Source organism: Festucalex cinctus, chromosome 20 (genome assembly GCF_051991245.1).
Source record: "Festucalex cinctus isolate MCC-2025b chromosome 20, RoL_Fcin_1.0, whole genome shotgun sequence".
NCBI classification, from domain to species: Eukaryota; Metazoa; Chordata; class Actinopteri; order Syngnathiformes; family Syngnathidae; genus Festucalex; species Festucalex cinctus.
The window spans coordinates 4,609,480-4,628,974 of NC_135430.1; the positions used below are offsets into that span (position 1 = coordinate 4,609,480).

Below are 19,495 nucleotides of genomic sequence, written 5' to 3' on the forward strand. Positions count from 1 at the left end.
AACACTGCAACTGCAGTTATAATGCGTTTCCTGCGAGCTCAATCAACACAGCTGGAGTGCTGTGTTGCACGATATCAGTGGCTCAGGCTGGAGGTGGCGAGCAAATTAGGTGGAGGTGACTGCCTCGGAATTTTGTACACGGGAAAACCCCTTGCATTTGAGCTCCCAAAGCAGGTCTCTCGGAACCCAAAATGGCCCCCGTGTCACTTTTTTGAGTAACAATTTGTTGACGTTTGGAAAGTCGTCCGAAACTGATACACAGGTGAGTTGTTCTTACCTGACCTCCGGAGCCATGTCGGACCCGAGCCCGTAGAAGTCGGCCGACAAGGTCAGCAGCCAGCGAGGGACAAAGCTGCCGTCGTCGCAGTCCAGGTAGGGCGCCGACCACTTGACGCGCATCCCGTCCGCCGTCGACCCGCTCGGCAAGGCGGCCAAACGGCGGTCCCGCTTCCCTCGCTCCGCTCGCCGTCGCAGGAGGCCCGGCATCTCCCTTAACACCACCCGGCCTCCGTCTCTGCTGGCCTGGAGGCGGAGCCCGGGCCCGTCCGAGGACGAGGAGGAGAAGACCACCACGGAGGCCTGCCGGATCTCCGGCTCCCCTTGGAGGAGGCTCCGCGCCAGGGCCCGGTACCAGTCGCCGTCGCGCCGCGCGCTCGCTGCCGCCGGCTCCCCGCCGCCGGACTCGCCGTCGTCGTGGACCGGCAGCAGCGATCCCAGCAAGTTGGCGGCGTGCAGCAGCGCGTCCAGCGCTCTCTCGGGCGGCCTCCCGCCCGCCGCCGGCACGGGCAAGTCAAACCTGCGCGAGCAATTAGCCGGTGCCAGAGCGCTGGGCTCGCCCGTGCGCAGGAAGTGGGCCACGGCGGCGGGCAGGCGCTCGCGCTCCTCCTCTTCCATCGTCGCCGTCAAGCCGACGTGCAGCAGCAGCAGCAGCGCCAGCCGCCAGATGGCCTCCATCGCCCGCCACCGCCGATGAGGATGGATGAGAGGACGGATTTTGGCGGGTGCCGCTAAAGCATCGCTCCGACACTTGTGGGATCCTCCAAAGCCTCGCTCGTTTTTTTGTTTTTTTGTTTTTTGTTTTGAAGCAAGCCACACCCCCCTCCCCGCGGTCGTCTCCTCGCAACGCACTTTCAGCGACGCTTCACGGAGTCTCCGCGGAGGATGGATGGAGGAGAGAAGAAAAGAGGAGAGGATGCTGCAACGTCCTCCCCTGCGTGCAGACTGAATCAGGAGCAAGAAGATGAAGAAGGAGGAAGAGGAAGAGGAGGAGGAGGGGGGAGGTGATATTGTTATTTATATATATATATATATATATATATATATAGATCCAGCTTCAAAACGCACTTCGCCCTCTTCCGACCGCAACCAGCATGAAACCGGCCTGCCAAGACGACCGCAACTGAGAGGGAGGAGGGGGGGAAAAAGGAAAAGAGACGAAAATGAAAAAAAAAAAAAAAAAAAAAAAAAACTGACCACCGGGAAGTGGGCGGAGGCGCTCTTAAAGCTCCTACTCCTCCTCTTCCTCCCATCGAGAATGCCGCTGACTACTCGTTTGGACAAAAGGCAATAAGAATAGAAAATAATACAAAAACACATTTGTTGGAAAAAAAAAAAAGCCCACATTAATTTGATTAATCACAATTTTTAATTTGTAATAATTATTAATATAATTATATAATTATTGTATATAATATTAAGTAGTTATAATTATTTACAATTATAATATAATAATACAATATAAAAAAAAAAAAAAAAAAAAAAGAAAAAAGAGCAATGATGACAAGACGTTGAATCGGTAAGACTACCGAATGAACAATTCTGAGCTCTTAGGAAAAAAAATAAAAATAAAAAAAAATAAAATAAAAAAATAATAATAATAATAATACAATATAATATACAATAAAATTATATATAAATTAATGTGATTATATTATTATTAAATTAATCATTTTTTATGATAATTAACGTGATTAATTTGCAAAAACATTAATTTGATTTGTCACAAATTTTTTAAAAGGCAATAAGAACAGAAAATACAAAAACACAATTGGAAAAACCCATTAATTAATTAATCATATATTTTTATTTTATTTTATATTTTTATTAAATACTAATATTATATAATATAATTATTATATTAAATATATAGTAATTATAATTATTTATAAGAATTCTAATAATATAATATTATATTATACAATAATATTATATATAAATTAATGTGACTATATTACAATTAAATTAATTATTTTTTATAATTGTGATTAATTTACAAAAACATTAATTTAATATTAATCACAATTGTCTTTATTTTTAATAATTACTCATATAATTATAGTTATTATAGTTATTTATTATTTATAATATGATAATATAATATTGTACACTAATATATAAAAATTGTGAATATATTATAATTAAATTAATTAAATTTTGATAATTAATGTGATTAATTTACAAAAACATTCATTTGATTAATCACTTTTTTATTTATAATTACTAATATTAATTATAGTAATTATAATTATTTATGATTAGAATATAGATTATTATACAATAATATTATATATAAACGTGATTATATTGTAATTAAATTAATTATTTTTTTATGAAAATAATGTGATTAATTTACAAAAACATTAATTTGATTGATCACATTTCTTTTAATAATTACTAATATTATATAATAATATAATTATTGTATTATATACTGCAATTGGCTGGCAACCAGCGCAGGGTGTACTCCGCCTACTGCCCGAAGCCAGCTGGGATAGGCTCCAGCACTCCCCGCGACCCTTGTGAGGAGCAATCTGTTCAGAAAATGGATGGATGGAGGATAATTATTATTTTATTATATATCCGTCCATCCATTTTCTTGACCGCTTAATCCTCACAAGGGTTGTGGGGGGTGCTGGCGCCCATCTCAGCTGGCTCTGGGCAGTAGGCGGGGGACACCCTGGACTGGTTGCAAGCCAATCGCAGTTTATTATATATAATTACAGTCATTATTTATAATTATAATATAATATTATACAATAATATTATTTATAAATTAATGTGATTATATTAGAATTTAATTTATTTTTGATGATAATTAATGTGATTAATTTACAAAAAACAATTTGATTAATCACATTTTTAAATAATTACTAATATTATATAATAGTATAATTATTATACAGTGATACCTCGGCTCACGAACTTAATTGGTTCCCAGAGAGTGTGTGTAAGCCGAAAAGTTCTTCTTCCGAACATTTATTTCCCATAAGAAACCATTAAAATGAGAATAATCCGTTCCCAGGTCCCTATAAAACATAATTTTCTACTAAATAAGCCTTAAAACTACACAAAAATATACCTTATTTTATGTATAATAAATGTGCTATTGTATTGTAATTAAAGAAATAAATTGTACTGTATAATAAAGTCGTTTTATTTTACTTTGTGATGGTAGTTCTTAAGGATAGTAGCAATGGTAGACTTACTTCATTCGCGAGCGTTTCACCGCGTAGAGTGTTTATGGAACGGTTGTCGCTCATTCGCACTTTCGTGCTCACCGGAGCGGAGGAGGTGTGTCCGTTGGTGAACAAGGAAGTGGAGCACTTTAGCGAGTCAACAAAAAGTGAGCACCGCCAACTACTTTCACCTCTTTCCTGGGACTAAACAGCCGTGGCACGATTTTCTCCTTTTTTGAGGTACGTGATGGCAGTTTCGCTTTTTTTAGTGGCGCGAACTCCATTGACTACAATGCAAACGCGCCGCCGAATCGCCGTCCCTCGCTGGTAAGCATTAGGCTTAACACTAGCCTGTGGTGGGGTCTTTTTCGGTCCCATAATAGCAAAAGTACACTCAAAATGTCTATCAAACACAAACCGCGTCCGCACTAAAAGAAAGGGGGTGACGAACTGGGACGGCGTGAGCGTGCGTCAGCTTCTCGTGGCCGCCACCGTGGTGCTGTTCAACCGCGTGGTTTGGTTCGTCCGCCGAAAAGTAGTTCGTCAGCAGAGACTAAATTCTCGCGAATTTAATGTTCGTGAGGCGAAAAGTTCGTGAGCTAAAGCGTTCGTCAGCCGAGGTATCACTGTATTATATAAAATTATTAGGGGTGTAAAAAAAAAACAATTTGGCAATATATCGCGATATTACGGCACGCAATTCTCGAATCGATTCAATCGGCGACCAAATCTGACACGGCGAGGTAAGGTAGGACTCAGACGCAGGCATAAGGTAAGCCACCAAGGCAGCAGGTTTATTTCCGGCCAACAGGTGTCTCCTCTCAAGCTGAGAGGAGAACAGGGAAGCAAAAAAGTGGAGAACAAAAAGCGCTCCACTAGGGAGGAAAAAACAGGCAAAAGGTACTGGGGACAACGAAAAGCGCTCCGCTAGGGAGGAAAAAGGGCACAAGTCAAAAGGCGCTCCACTGGGGAGGAAAAAGCACAAAAACAAGGCAACAACACTTGGCAACATGAACGAGGACATAAGGACTGTAGGACGCTTCCATGCACTGACTGTGACACTTCGGCACTGAGGGGAGAATGCAGGTGGCTTTTATTGCTGTAGGTGATTGGTGGCAGGTGGTGATAATCAAGGGCGGGGACCGGTAATTATGGAGCGGCAGGAAGGGCAAGTGACCTGGGGTGAGATGAGAGTTAGATTTTCAAGGTAAAACCGGAAACAGGGACACAACAATAAAAGCATGAACCGCCACGCCGGTAGCGGCGTGACAGTACCCCCCCCCCCCCTCAACGGCCGGCTCTTGACGGCCCAGGAATGTCAGGGTGTTCTTCATAAAATTCCTCAATCAACGAGGGATCCACGATGAACCGGGAGGGAACCCATTGCCTTTCCTCCGGGCCGTATCCCTCCCAGTCCACCAGGTATTGTCTTCCGCGGCCCCGATTACGCACTTCCAAAAGTTTCCTAACCTTGTAAACGGGGCCGCCTTCAAATCATCTCCGGGGGGGGGGGGGGGGGGGGGGTCGGGTTCGGATGGCACAAGTGGGCTTTCGTGGACTGGTTTGACCGTGGACTGGTTTGACTTGACTGACGTGGAATGTTGGATGAACTCTGAGGGATCTTGGCAGGCGGAGTCGAATGGCGGCTGGACCTAAAGTCTTGGTAACAGGGAAACGCCCCACAAATCGTGGGGCCAGCTTTGGACATGGTACCTTGAGTCGAAGGTGTTTGGCAGACAGCCACACCCGTTGGCCTGGGCGGTAGTCGGGCGCCGGTCTCCTCTTCCGGTCGGCGGCCCTCTTTACCCGGTCTCCCTGGCGTTGAAGCGCCATCCGGGCCGCCGACCAGACTTTGTGGCATCGACGGACCATGGCCTGAACCGAGGGAACCGTTGCCTCCTCTTCTAGCTCGGCGAAGAATGGGGGATCGTAGCCATGGACACATTTGAACGGGGTGAGACCTGTGGCAGAAGTGGGTAAAGAGTTATGTGCGAGCTCGACCCAAACCAGGTAAGTGCTCCAGGTAGTCGGGTTCTGGGAGACGAGGCATCGGAGTCCAGTTTCGAGTTGCTGGTTTAATCTTTCAGCCTGCCCATTGGCCTCCGGGTGGTACCCTGACGTCAGGTTGGCCTTGGCTCCTAGGGCTTTGCAGAATTGTGTCCAGAAACGGGAGACGAACTGTGGTCCACGGTCGGAGACGATGTGCAGTGGGAATCCATAAAACCGGAATATGTGGTGGATCATGATGTCTGCGGTAGTTTTGGCGGATGGGAGCTTGGATAGTGGAATGAAGCGAACCATTTTGGAGAATCTGTCAACAACGGTGAGGATTGTGGTTTTACCATGGGATGGGGGTAGTCCGGTCACAAAGTCCAATGATATTTCTGCCCATGGTCTAGATGGGATTGGTAGCGGTTGGAGAAGGCCCATCCGGGACTGATTTGAAGTCTTGTTGCGGGCACAAGTCGGACAGGCAGCGACGTACTCTTTTATCGTGGTTTCCATTGCCGGCCACCAGAATCTCCGGGCAACAGCATACATGGTCCTGCGGACGCCAGGATGACAAAATAGCCGTGATGTGTGAGCCCAGTGTATTACCTGGGACCTTAGCTCCTCAGGCACGAAGAGTCGCCGTGGTGGGCATGACGTGGGGGGAGTGACGTTACGCAGCGCCTCCTTGACATCGTCCTCAAGTTGCCATCTCATGGCCCCGACTATGCAGTCACGGGGCAAAATTGTCTCAGGCTCGGTCTCCAATGGCTCGGACTCGTGGACTCTTGATAAGGCGTCAGCTTTGGCATTTTTACTGCCTGGCCTGTAGGTCAGAGAGAATGAAAAGCGATTAAAAAACAAAGACCATCTGGCCTGTCGAGGGTTGAGTCTCTTGGCCTGGCGTAAATACTCCAGGTTTCGATGGTCGGTCCAGATCACGAAGGGGTGTTCAGCTCCTTCTAACCAGTGCCTCCATTCTTCGAGAGCTACTTTTACTGCTAGCAGCTCCCGATCTCCAACACAGTAGTTGCGTTCTGCTTTCGATAGTTTCCGTGAGAGAAACGCGCAGGGATGCGTCTTGCCGTCCTCTTGGCAGCGCTGGGACAACACCGCCCCAATCCCAATATTCGAGGCGTCGACTTCAACCACGAACTGGCGTTTGGGGTCAGGAACTTTAAGGATTGGGGCGTTGGTAAATCGGATTTTCAAGTCATTGAATGCTCTTTCGGCTTCCGGGGTCCACATGAATCGAACCTGTGGGGATGTCAAGGCGTGTAGGGGAGCGGCAATGGTGCTGAAGTTTCTTATGAATCGTCGGTAAAAGTTGGCAAATCCTAGGAACTGCTGAACCCTCTTTCGCGAGTCAGGCGTGGGCCAATCTCGCACGGCGCTGACCTTGTCTGAGTCCATCTCCACCCTTCCGGGTGAAACGACAAATCCCAGGAAGGAGATGGTGTTGACGTGGAACAGGCTTTTTTCCGCTTTCACGTATAGTTGATGATCCAGGAGGCGTTGCAGGACTCGGCTTACGTGGTCTCGATGGCTCGTTAGGTCAGGAGAGTATATTAGTATGTCGTCCAAGTAAACGTACACGAAGTGATCAATAAAGTCCTTTAGTACCTCATTAATCATGGCCTGAAATACTGCTGGTGCATTGGTGAGTCCGAAAGGCATAACGAGGTACTCGTAATGTCCCCGGGGAGTGTTGAATCCTGTCTTCCATTCATCCCCATCGCGGATTCGGATGAAGTGATAAGCGTTTCGTAGGTCGAGCTTTGTGAATATTTTGGCTTGTTGCAACTGGTCGAAAACCGAGGACATCAGTGGCAGTGGGTATCGATTTTTAACTGTGATGTCATTCAAGGGGCTGTAGTCAATACATGGGCGTAGGGATCCATCCTTCTTGCTCACAAAAAAGAAGCCTTCTCCTGCAGGCGAGGAAGACGGTCGGATGAGGCCGGCTTTCAAGGAGTCGTCTATGTAAGTGTTCATGGCCTGGCGTTCGGGTCCTGAGACCGAGTACAGTCTCCCCTTGGGGATGGTTGATCCGGGAATCAGGTCAATCGGGCAGTCATACGGTCGGTGGGGAGGAAGAGTCATGGCCTTGGTCTTGCTGAATACCTCCCGCAGGTGGTGGTAACAGGAGGGAACAGTGTGCAGGTTCGGGTATTCCTCTTGAGCAGGTGAGGCGAGAGTCACCTGGTGGACCTGGGCTGTGGTGTTCCGGGGTGCGGGTTGTTCCAACCCGTGAGTGTTGCATTCTTTTCCCCACTCCAGAATGGTTCCCGAGTTCCAGTCAATTCTGGGGTTGTGTAGACGCAGCCAAGGGTGACCCAGAACCAAAGTGGGAGATGAAGCGTGGAAAACTTGGAAGCGGAGAGTCTCGCAGTGCTGTCCAATTCGGACTCCCAGAGGTTCAGTGATGTGGGTGATCCTGAAGAGTTCTTTGCCGTTCAGCGCTCTAGCCCGGATGGTCGAGGAAAGGGGTTCGGTGGAGGCTCGTATTTGCCTTACGAGCTCCCAGTCCATGAGACTTTCGTCGGATCCAGAGTCGATAAGGGCTGACAGATCTGTGGTGACATTGTGATGGGTTATCTGAATTTGCGTGAGTCTGTGGTTCTTGGCGGGTCGGGGTGATGGAGAACTCACCGGAGAGTTGCCCTTCGTGGTGCAGGATCCCACCAAGTGTCCAAGACCACCACAATAGTAGCAACGGCCCTCTCGGCGTCGGCGCTGCCTCTCCTCAGGCGAAAGCCGAGCCCTTCCCAGTTGCATGGGTTCGTCTCGGGCGAGGTCCACCTCTCCTGGTTCCGGCCGGGAAGGAAAGATGGGTTGCGGCCTTCTGGCCTCCGGTGGCCGTGACCAGGAGGTGGGTTCCTCCCTCCTTCGAGGTCCGCCGATCTTAGCCAGCTCCTGGCGACGATGATCTGTGCGGATGGCGAGGGAAATTAAAGCGTCCAAGTCCGTGGGGAGATCTACGGGAATCAGAAGTTCTTGAATGGCAGGTGAGAGTCCTTTCAAGAAATGGTCATGAAGAGCTATGGCGTTCCAGCCACTGTTCGTTGCCAGTGTTCGAAAACGGACAGCGTAATCGCTGACAGATTCCTTGCCTTGTTGAAGTCGGCTCAGTGCTCGTGCCTTCTCTCGGTCATTGTTCTCTGGATCAAAGACTTGGCGCAAAGCGACTTGAAAGTCCTGTACGCTTTGACAGACCGAGGAACCCCTGGCCCATTCGGCGGTTGCCCAGGTTTTGGCCCGTTCCGTCAGGTGCGACACCATGAAGGCCACTCGGGATCGGGCTGTGGGAAATGCCTGTGGTAACTGTTCAAAATGTATGTCACACTCCGTGAGGAAAGTTTGACAGCGCCCGGGTTCACCGGAGTATCGTTCTGGGGAGGCCAGTCTTAATCCTACCCCGGTGAATGGCGTGGACGGTACGGAGAACTCAGGATGAGGAATTTGTCCGGTGGGAGCTGGCGCTCGACGCCGTGAGAGGCTCACCAGCTCGTGGACCTGGCTGGTCAATTCCCCAATCTGGGACAGCATGGTTTGCTGGATCCGGTCCTGGTTGTCGAGCCGGGCCTCCTGGCTCTGCAGTGCAGCCTCGACCTTGCCTGCTGGGTCCATGCTGGCCGAAGTGTACTGACACGACGAGGTAAGGTAGGACTCAGACGCAGGCGTAAGGTAAGCCACCAAGGCAGCAGGTTTATTTCCGGCCAACAGGTGTCTCCTCTCAAGCTGAGAGGAGAACAGGGAAGCAAAAAAGTGGAGAACAAAAAGCGCTCCACTAGGGAGGAAAAAACAGGCAAAAGGTACTGGGGACAACGAAAAGCGCTCCGCTAGGGAGGAAAAAGGGCACAAGGCAAAAGGGGTAACAAAAGGCGGTCCACTGGGGAGGAAAAAGCACAAAAACAAGGCAACAACACTTGGCAACATGAACGAGGACATAAGGACTGTGGGACGCTTCCATGCACTGACTGTGACACTTCGGCACTGAGGGGAGAATGCAGGTGGCTTTTATTGCTGTAGGTGATTGGTGGCAGGTGGTGATAATCAAGGGCGGGGACCGGTAATTATGGAGCGGCAGGAAGGGCAAGTGACCTGGGGTGAGATGAGAGTTAGATTTTCAAGGTAAAACCGGAAACAGGGACACAACAATAAAAGCATGAACCGCCACGCCGGTAGCGGCGTGACAAAATCGATTTTTAAACATCCATTTTTGATGGAAAAATATTCAACGCAACGTCTTACTTAGGGATAGGATTCACACCTTATGCCTGGAAGAATGTTATACTAATGGAACATTAATATTTGATTTCAATGCTGTTCAAACATGAAACAGACCGCAACCTGTTTATTAAATTATGGCTCAGTTATAAGACTGAAGTTTCAGATAAATAAATACATTTTCATACAAATCTTACAGTGCACATGTAAACATTTACTGATTAGTATTGTTCTGAATTTGAGTAAAACAAAATAAAAAATATTGCAACAATTGACTTGTAAATTTGTATTGGGATTAATCGGTATCAAATCGTGAGGTACTAGGCAATTCACACCCCTCTTAAATATTGATCTCTTCAATTGGCAATCATGTCTAATTGTGAAAAACGGCTCCGGTGCATTAGCATGTTTGCAAAGGGGCGCAAACGTGATCAGTCTGATTGATGGGCGGACACGCCGCGCCACCTTCTGCGAGCCATCTGGCTTGTCAAGCGTTCGTTCGCGCGCTTGCCACTTGCAGAGCATCACTAATACATTATCCTCACCGCACCATCTGGAGACGCCTCCAAGGAAGAGACATTGGTTTGTCACCTGCATTTTCACATGCTCAAAATGGTCACCCATCTCAAAGATTCTTGAGAATCGGAGACGTTTTTCCTGTATACAAAATTCAGAGGCGGCCACCTAATTTGCTCGCTACCTCCAGCCTGATATCGCTCAACACGGTGCTCAGTCAGCTGTGCTAACTGAGCTCGGCATTTTAACTGCAGTTGCAGTGTTGTGCCATTATGGGGGCGCTATATCAACAGCAGCGCACTGGAAAGACAAGAAGCGAAGAAGAAATAGCTTTTCTTTTTTTTTTTCTTTAATGTACTGAAGAAGAAACAGATCATGGAAAATTAATAACATTTAAATAAAAAATTAATATATTAATGTAAATGTAATAATATAAGCATTTATAAATTTTATACACAATAAATGTTCATCACGATATGAACCTCACGATACGATAATTATCACGATATTGTGGTGGTGTTGGTAATATATATATATATATATATATATATATATATATATATATATATATATATATATATATATATATATATATATATATATATATATATATATATATATATATATATTAGGGCTGTCAAAGTTAAAGCGTTAATAGATTAATTAATCACAGAAAATTATCGCATTAATCACGTATTAACGCAGATTAATCGCACAATTTTTTTTGACCACACTTGAGCCTTGAACCTATCCGCGGATGGTTACAATGAAGGCTGCGCAGGTCCGTGATTATGTCAATGCATGGCATTTCCTACGCCTGTTGTTCCAAAATGAGCTGGGTGACTCCAGTTGGTGTGCTCGGTGGTAAATTTCGCTTTAAAAAACACCCCGACGGGACTTTAGATAAAACAAAAGTAATTTGTGTTTATTTAATAATTGCTGACTTGCACCCAATTGATATGATGCTGTTACGTTTTGAGCAATACACGCATGCCTGCAATTGAGTACATGCATTTAATCAATGTTTGCAAATGACATTCATATCATAAAATGCGTTGTCAAAATATTACAGTATTTTGTATTAATTTTATATTACGTGAATGCGCAAGTATTTAGCTGATTAATCGTGATTAATCAAAATTAAAAAGTGTGATTAATCAGATTAAAAATTTTAATTGTTTGACAGCACTAATATATATATATATATATATATATATATATATATATATATATATATATATATATATATATATATATATATATATATATATATATATATATATATATATATAAATAAAATCTAAGCATTTATAAACTTTAAAGGGATACTTGACTCATAGAACAATTTTCAGCAGTGAAAAGTGAATATTTTGTCCAAAATTAATTTGATAAGTTTCATACTCTTAACATAAAAGTGGAAAAAATGTTCAACTAATAGAAATATGGCTGCTGCATCTTTTAGTCATTGGTAGTCATTTCATGATAATTCATAAAATTGAGTTAAAATTAAAAAGATGTACTGTAGTGGAACAAAAAAGTGTTTCATTGATTTGTGTTAATGTCATTTCCTGCCACTAGATGGCATAACTGCACTTTTAAGACAATGGTGACAGCTCAGTGCATTTCTTTTCATAATATGAGCACGTTTTAATTTGTAAAATACAACTTGACCCCAGTCTCCACAAATATATGCATTCTTATGACATTTATTACTGCTAAATGGCTGCTGTGTTACAACTGGAACTCCCCCAGGACAGGCTTTCCAAGTAAGGGGCGCTCATTAATCGTGCGTTAAAAAAAATATTAAAGGAACTTTTAAATGAACTCAAAATAAAAGCACTCATTTTGACACACTTATTATTTTTATTCCGTACTTCAGTGTGTGCTCATCACGTTTCATCACCTGCCCTGCTTCATGCCAGGATGCAGCAGCCAATCATATTGCAGCGAGGGGCGTGTCCTTCCCTTGGAGGGGGTTCATCATCAATCCAAGAGACTTTTCTTCGTTCCTCACCTGCCAAGCTGCAGCTCGACTACGTCACCACACGTGGAAGTGACACACGCACAGGAAGGGCGTTTGACTATCCTGTTACATCGGCATCAACATAATATTCGCACCTTAAAAGAAGAGAAGAAAAAAAAAATCGGTCGTCGTGAGATTTGCTACTTGAGTACACGCAGTCGAGATCTTCCGGCGTCCTCCCACCGCCAGCCGCTGCTGAGGCAGCACCTGCTTTGAAATGAGTCACCCCCGCCACCACCCCCCCTACAAGGCAAATAGATCGAATTCTTGCTGAGGGGGGCAAAAATGGGCCTCCCCAGGGCACAGCATCCACCCCCCTGCCTGCCTGCCCGCGCTCCATTACGCCTTCACATTTGCGGAAGCAGCAAAGTGCCGCTGGGACAGGCAGCACTTTGCAAGCTGGACTGGACACTTGATTAGGGACAATGAGCGGCAACACAAACGGCATAAAAACTTTTGAAAAATATTTTCAAGAGTGAGAAGTAAATCTCACACTCATGTTCATTTTGCTTCCAAAAACAAAATACAAATATTTTCCTCATCATCACACATTTTTCACCGGATGAAAACTAGACTAGTTTAGACGAAAACTCTATAATTAAACAATTGGGACTAAATCGGTATGCATTTTCATTGACTAATAAAGACGAGACGAAAATTGTGATTTTTGTAAAATCCCGTCTGATAATCTGTTACTAACACAAGTCCGCAGCTAGCGAATGCAACATAACATTAATGCTAATTAGCTATAGGCTAACGTTCAAACAATGTTAATCTGACCACTAACTAATGCTAGCTAACTTGCTAGCTTGTAGCTGTAATTGTGTGTGAAGCTGTTTTAAATCAAAAAGATGACAGAAAATTTGATGTGAAGTACTTTTAGATTAGATGGAAATGTTCAAAATTATCTGTTGGCAACAAAAAATGTAAAAAAGGGTGAAAAATGATTGTCCTGAATAAAACTAGACTAAAATGTTTCTGTTGACTAAAATTGTTTTTCCTTGGACTAAAATGGTTGACTTATAGTCGACCAAAAGGTGACTAAATAAAAATGGGATGAGGTTGACTAATTTTGATAAAAACTAAGTGTCATTGACATTGGACAAAAATTACAGTTATATACAGTTCTTTCATAAAAAAAATATATATATACACGTTTCCTCCTGTACTAAATATCATGAAGCATATAATTTATACATGTATTTAAGGCAAGTTGTAAATTCCTCCTCTTGTTTATGTTTAAAAAATTTAAAACATCATAAATCATGCTGTTTCTTGTCTCGAATGTTCTGCAATTTGGATACTGTAAATGTAGAGGATCGTATGGTGAGAAACGTTTCTTGGGAGGAGCAATATGGCGGCCTCGTCACCTCAAAACCCTTGGCCAATCTAGACTACAAGCAGCTTGCTAGCGATTGTTCGTACTTATTGTTCCACCTTTGTCAGTTGGCGTAAAAAATATACATTTAATAAATGTATACTCACGTCAAATGTCGCTTTTGTGAGCCCCCAAGAGCGAGAATTTATGCTTTCGAAATTCTAAATTTTCTTATGGCTGGCGCCATATTGCCAGGTCAAAACAACTACGGCAACCCTTGAAGGGACGAAAAAGATGCTGCGACTCAATGCACTAATGCGAGAGTGATTGGAATTTGTTCAAACATTATAAACCTTCCTTACGATGCATTTTCAGCAGGGGAAATCATATATTAATCGGATGTTTACAACTCATTACGGAGGGAAATCTGGGATAACGGCATTTTATCGGCCAGACCGTAGTGGTAACGTTTGAATGTCGTGTTTTCGCTTTAAAATGCACTCATAAATTTACATAATATGGGGTTTCAAAAAATGTTGAGCAGGTAAAAGCAAAATAATAAACGCTAAAAAGTAAGGATTTCATAATTAACGACTGCACCTGAAGGCAGCTCACGGGCCACGCAGGTTGCCTAGCAACAAGCCAAAGCAGACTCCTCAGAGAAATCCCCAGCTATCGTCAGTTAGCGCGGCTAATTCACGACTGCAACTGATTATTTACGACAATTAACGACTTCGTCTCGACTTTGTAACATAAAAAAAAAAAAAAACATGGCTAAAACGGTGTTTCCCCAAGAGAGCATCTACAATTTTTTACCTGAGCAGGTTCACACTGAAAAGCCAAAGTAAGTCCGAGAAAATACATACAAGCTAAGCTAACAAGTAAGCAAATGTACTAGTTCCATGTTGGAGATTATTATGAAAGATTTCACTGATGATTTGCCAATAAATTTATCATTTCTCTGCTGTTTCTGCAGGCGCAAGTCCAAGTTTCGACCAGTAGTTCTCGTGAAGGACAAGCCGATCAAGAATGCAATGAAAACCATGGGGCCATTAAAAGTGGAGACTCCATCTCCAGACAAATACCTGAAGAAGCATTCCAAAGAGCCCAAACTGCCTGAAAGTGAGTTTTGGCTCACCAAGAAATGAAGAAAATAAAAGTCCTTCATTGTCCATGTGAACCTTTTGTCCTTTTTGTCTGACAGTAAAAGGGCGTTGTCATCGCATGTGCACTGCAAAGAAACCCGCCGTCCCCTTGAGGTCCGAACAGCCGCCTTTGGGCCCCCACACCAAGAGAAACGTTGTCAAGCCCGCCATGCCTGCGCAGACCAAATCGCAGGTAGCTTCCGTCGACACCAACCGAGGCCACAAGGCGCTGCTGGAACATTCCGGACTGGTCCCCAAGTACATCAAGAAAAAGGTAAATAAAAATACGGCAGTGTGGGAGAAACGCGCCACACCTCGAAACCTCTGCGTCTCTGCCACACTCAGTGTTACGGCGAGGTGCCCGAGTACCTGCAGCATCGCAGCCAGGAAGTGCGGAGAGCCGTGGAGGAGTACGACAAGTACCTGAAGGAGCAGATGGAGCAAAGCGCCATCAGGCGACTGTCGGATGACGAGCGGCAAGCCAACTTGCAGGTAACTTACACGCTGATCTATATATATCTGACTGGATAGCCAATAAGCCCAGACTTTTGAGGTTGGCGAGGCCGCCGTATTGCTCCTCACAAGAAACCTTTCTCGCCATACCATCCGATACTTTTACGCGATCCAAATTGGAGAACATTTGAGACAAGAAACAGCATGATTTATGGTGTTTTTAATTTGGTAAAAATAAACAAGAGCACAAAAGACATTTTACAACTTGCCTTAAAAGGATACTTGACTCATGGAACAATTTTCAGCAGTAAAAAGTGAATATTTTGTTCAGAATGAATTTTCTAACTTCATCATTTTTCTTGTGCAATTAATAACTTTAGAAACTAATTTTTCCACTTGCTGTCGACTGAACATGACATCACCTGAGCTGAGGAAGTAGGTAACGACCAATCACGGCTCACCTGTTTTCTGAGGTTTGGTCAGCAAACTGAGGTATAATTGGCCGTGACCTACTTCCTCAGCACAGGTGATGTCGACAGCAAGTAGAAAAATTACTTTTTTAAAGGTATTAATTGTACATGAAAAATAATGAAGTTATCAAATTCATTCTGGACAAAATATTCACTTTTTTTTTCCGGCTGAAAATTGCTGAATGAGTCAAGTATCCCTTTAATGATGTTTAGTACAGGTTGAAACCTGTATATATATTTTTTTATGAAATAATTATAACTGTAATTCAACAAAAGATGCCTCTGCCAAATCTAATATTGGGGTCTAAGGAACTGAGAAAAAGAACAGTACTATACTAAGTGCCTACGAGCTGTAGATATGTCTCATCTGTACATAGAGCGGATAGTTGATACAGTAGTCTGCTGGCGAGGTGGGAGTAACACGATGGACGCCCTGTGACTTCAACGGCTTGCACTGGTGTGTATGGGCTATCGGCTATCCAGTCATATATACAGGTCAGTGGTACTGGCTCTCTGCTGAAACTGAAACAGAAAGAAAAAAAACAAAACAGAGTTTTGTGGTTTTCTCCGTAAGCGGCTGAAGAGCACGTTGGCCGAGCTGCACGACGAGTACCATCGTCTGCCGGTGGCTGCCGACACGCTGATGAGTACGAGTCGCAAGGTGCAACTGGAGGCGGAGATGAAGCAGCTGGAGAGCGACATGGGCCTCTTTGAGAGGTTCAAGACCATCTACATCGCCAATTAGACAACGCAACGGCACAATATCGCTTCCCAGCAATAGTTTTTCTCTCCTGATTAGAAACTTTGGTGGCAATTGGTCGAGTTGGGCAATATATCCATATTGGGCAATATATAGAAAACATATTGATAATAAATATATAATAATAAAATAATAAAAATAAATCAGTCAATAAATATGCTTTTATCTGAATTTGAGCAGTCAGATGCAAACTTGAAATGTGCATCACCATCCAATAGTTGAACATTATTATGTATGATAAAGTAATTACAAATAACGAACTAAGAATACATTGAGCTTGCTTATTTTGCCACACAAAAAAAAAATGCTCAAAATGACACGTCATCCTTTTCTTCCGACATTTATTGTGTCCCAAGCAGCTCGAACTAGAAAAGCTTAAGTCAATTATTCATTGCGTGAATAAATGCTTCAAGGCAACAACAAACAACAATCGCCATCATGTCAAAATGTTTGGCATCGGAAAAGCAAACATGGTTGCAAAATGTCTCGAACAAGTCGGATCGTCCCAACCCTCCGCAAAACGGAATGCAAATCCATTGAGAATATTTGATGTCATCCCCTTTTCTTTCTTTTTTTTTTTTTTTACCGAAAATGTGACAATAAAGCAGGAAAGATTTGTTGCAGTAGTGAAGTTTGCATTGGTGTCTTCTTCGTCTTCGTGTATTGATTTGGCTCGCAAGCAGCAGGCCTGTCACATGCAGGTCATTATCATTCTCCGCCAGTGGAATGGCAAAGAAAAAAAAAAAAGGCAAATGACTGGAGCGTGATCGCTCGGCGCGTGCGGCCGCCAAGACTTCACTGTTTGCGGTCGTCTTCTTGACGAGAAAGCGGCAAAAGTGGTGAGTAGCTCAAACTAGATGAGAGGAACATTTGTGCACATTTGCTCATGCTTACATTTGCTCAAATCAACTTTTTTTTTTTCTTTTTTTTTTTTTTCCTTTTGTGAATGTTTCCACCCAAAGAGCGCAACAGCTTCTGCTGGCATATTCCTGTGAACTCTGACCCCCCCCCCTCCGGCAGGACTATCAACGCTGTGAGAAATGGAAGATGGTGGGAAGAAAAGAGGAATTGTGGTACGTCTGACGCAAACTCAAAAGAATTTTTTATTTATTTTTTTGATTGACACTGTAAGAGAAAGACTTGTTTGCAGTGTTTTGGTTCCCTTATTTTCCTCCATTGGTTGAGTAAAATATTATTAGTACGTTTGCATCATACATAGTCGCAGATTCATGTTTGGGCATTTTGTTTGCAAGGATGTAATTGCCTATACATGCCATAAGATGGCAGCGATGCATTGTATACTTGTGTGCAGCTGTTGGAACTTGGCTTGCTCTGACTAACCAATAAGAAGACATAAAAATTGTGACGTCATCGTGGGCCAGCTAGTTGCTCTGGTTAAAAAAAAACAGTCCCATTGCCAATATATCAATTGCTTTAACATGAAGAACTGCTTCAGATTAGATTGACATGGCAACACAGAGAGGCTTAAATCTGATTGGGCAAAAACAACAACAACTGTGGGTAAATATATGACTGAAATATATGACTGGATGATAGCCGCTAGCCCAAACATGCCCGTGTAAGCCGTTGAAGTGACAGGGCGGCCATCTTGCTCCTCCCATCTCGTGAGCAGACTACTGTATAAACGGTATACGTACAGATTGATTGATTGATTGTATTTGGCAATGACAGACAACACAAACTTTCAATCACTTAGTCAGGTTATCACAAGGATAAAAACACAATAAAGCCAGACGGCTTATTTCCAAAAGAGCAACATCATTTCATTAACAAAGATTAATATAAGATGAAATTTCAAAAGTCCATTCAAGTAAAAAAAAAAAATATATATATATATTTTTTTTTAAACGTTACTTTAAGAAAACAAAATAGGTTTTCATATAAAAACAGGGTATTGGCAACAGTGGCATAATACAGGTAATTAGTAGTTCATAACATACAAAATTGATTAACTAATTTGCTCCCAAAAACGTATAAATACGTTCTACTTTAAATATTACCATGCTCCCAAAGACGTATTTAGACGGGTTTTTGTTGTTGTTGTTTTTTTGTGTTTTGTTTTTTATGCTAAAGCATAAAGAAGGCTTTGATGCAGCCTCTGAACTGGAATGCTTGAAGCAATGGTAGTTGTTACAAAAATGGCCAGTAGGTGGCAGCAGAGTTTAAGAGATCCATTGTTTTAAACAGATTTGTGAATAATGATGAAACTTAGCTATATTCTAATGCTATTTGCTGCAAAATGGAAACAGAAAGAAATATATTTTTATTTTCCTGATGAAAGAAGAGACTCTAATTTCTCTTTTGGTAGGTTCCATGTTTTTATAGTAATAGAAGACAATTGTGTGGGCCTTTCAAAATCAGTCCAAATCCAGTAAAGCAGCCAGGAGCGAAGGGGGTTGCTTCTGTCAAAATGGCTGCCAGTCAATTAGTTAATAAGAATAAAAAAGTTAATTTGAGTATTTAAGTGTGGTTTAGATGAGACATATACAGCTCATAGGCAGTTTCGATGGTATGGCGAGAAACGTTTCTTGGGAGGAGCAAGATGGCGGCCTCACCACGTCAAAAGTCTTGGCCTATTCGGCTAGCCAGTCATACATTCAGATCAGTGGTGTCAATGCTTGTGACTTCAACATCCCATTGTTGCAGATCAGAGACGATTGGCCGGGATACAGTCTGGATTTGTTCACCTACCCGGAGCATTACCGCGACGACATCGACAGCGTTTACATTCCGCACGGGGTGGTCGTGGACAGGTGCGGCCGGCGGCGCACATTCATCCAAGTCACCAGTTTATTTTCACCGTCCTTCTTCTTGTCAGGACCGAGCGTCTGGCCCGCCACATTGTGGAGGACTTTTGCGCCGACGCCAACATCACGGTGCTGTGCGTGCTGAAGGGCGGCTACAAGTTTTGCGCCGACCTGCTGGAGTGCATCAAGGTGCTGGGACGCAACGCCAACAAGTACCTGGAGACCCGCGTGGAGTTCATACGACTCAAGAGCTATCTGGTACGTGTAGGAACAACTACAAAACAAAGAACAAACAAAAAAAAATCGTAGCTTGACAACAAACAACCTCTATTTGATCACAACAAGGGGGCGCTATTACAACAATACAT

General features: G+C 43.6%; 3 protein-coding genes across 7 annotated transcripts in view; 2 read left to right on the plus strand and 1 right to left on the minus strand.

The window, feature by feature from the left end:
* LOC144009087 (metabotropic glycine receptor-like) overlaps window positions 1-12,329 on the minus strand; it is an 85,479-nt gene extending 73,150 nt beyond the window's left edge. For 2 of the 3 annotated variants that reach the window (XM_077508589.1, XM_077508588.1), the window contains exon 1: window positions 278-1,397. In XM_077508589.1, coding sequence (XP_077364715.1) covers window positions 278-954 — 677 coding nt within the window. In that variant the 5' untranslated portion in view covers window positions 955-1,397. Of the gene's footprint in view, window positions 1-277; window positions 1,398-12,093 lie in introns of those variants that run through there. The other variant, XM_077508590.1, reaches the window with a different exon arrangement.
* enkur (enkurin, TRPC channel interacting protein) lies at window positions 1,019-16,982 on the plus strand. Of its 3 annotated transcripts, none has more exons than XM_077508591.1 (5): window positions 1,019-1,280; window positions 14,508-14,653; window positions 14,736-14,950; window positions 15,022-15,168; window positions 16,174-16,982. In XM_077508591.1, exons 1-5 carry the CDS (start codon window positions 1,162-1,164, stop codon window positions 16,342-16,344), a joined length of 798 nt encoding a protein of 265 aa, XP_077364717.1. In that variant the 5' UTR covers window positions 1,019-1,161; the 3' UTR covers window positions 16,345-16,982. The 3 variants fall into 3 exon arrangements, with proteins under 3 accessions (XP_077364717.1, XP_077364718.1, XP_077364719.1); XM_077508592.1 differs by lacking the exon at window positions 1,019-1,280 and adding an exon at window positions 13,613-14,375; XM_077508593.1 differs by lacking the exon at window positions 1,019-1,280 and adding an exon at window positions 14,313-14,412.
* A 138-nt stretch (window positions 16,983-17,120) lies between these two features.
* The window catches only part of LOC144009089 (phosphoribosyltransferase domain-containing protein 1-like), a 10,291-nt gene continuing 7,916 nt past the window's right edge, over window positions 17,121-19,495 (plus strand). The window contains exons 1-4 of the mRNA XM_077508594.1: window positions 17,121-17,198; window positions 17,322-17,432; window positions 19,027-19,133; window positions 19,199-19,385. Of these exons, the coding sequence (XP_077364720.1) occupies window positions 17,400-17,432; window positions 19,027-19,133; window positions 19,199-19,385 (327 nt within the window). The 5' untranslated portion in view covers window positions 17,121-17,198; window positions 17,322-17,399. The remainder of the gene's footprint in view (window positions 17,199-17,321; window positions 17,433-19,026; window positions 19,134-19,198; window positions 19,386-19,495) is intronic.

Excerpts from the sequence above, each read along its gene's own strand:
- enkur (XM_077508591.1), top strand. The coding sequence starts at position 1,162 with ATGGATGGAGGAGAGAAGAAAAGAGGAGAGGATGCTGCAACGTCCTCC. Across the intron at positions 14,654-14,735 it reads AGAGCCCAAACTGCCTGAAA|TAAAAGGGCGTTGTCATCGC; the intron begins GTGAGTTTTGGC and ends TTTGTCTGACAG. Across the intron at positions 14,951-15,021 it reads CCAAGTACATCAAGAAAAAG|TGTTACGGCGAGGTGCCCGA; the intron begins GTAAATAAAAAT and ends TGCCACACTCAG.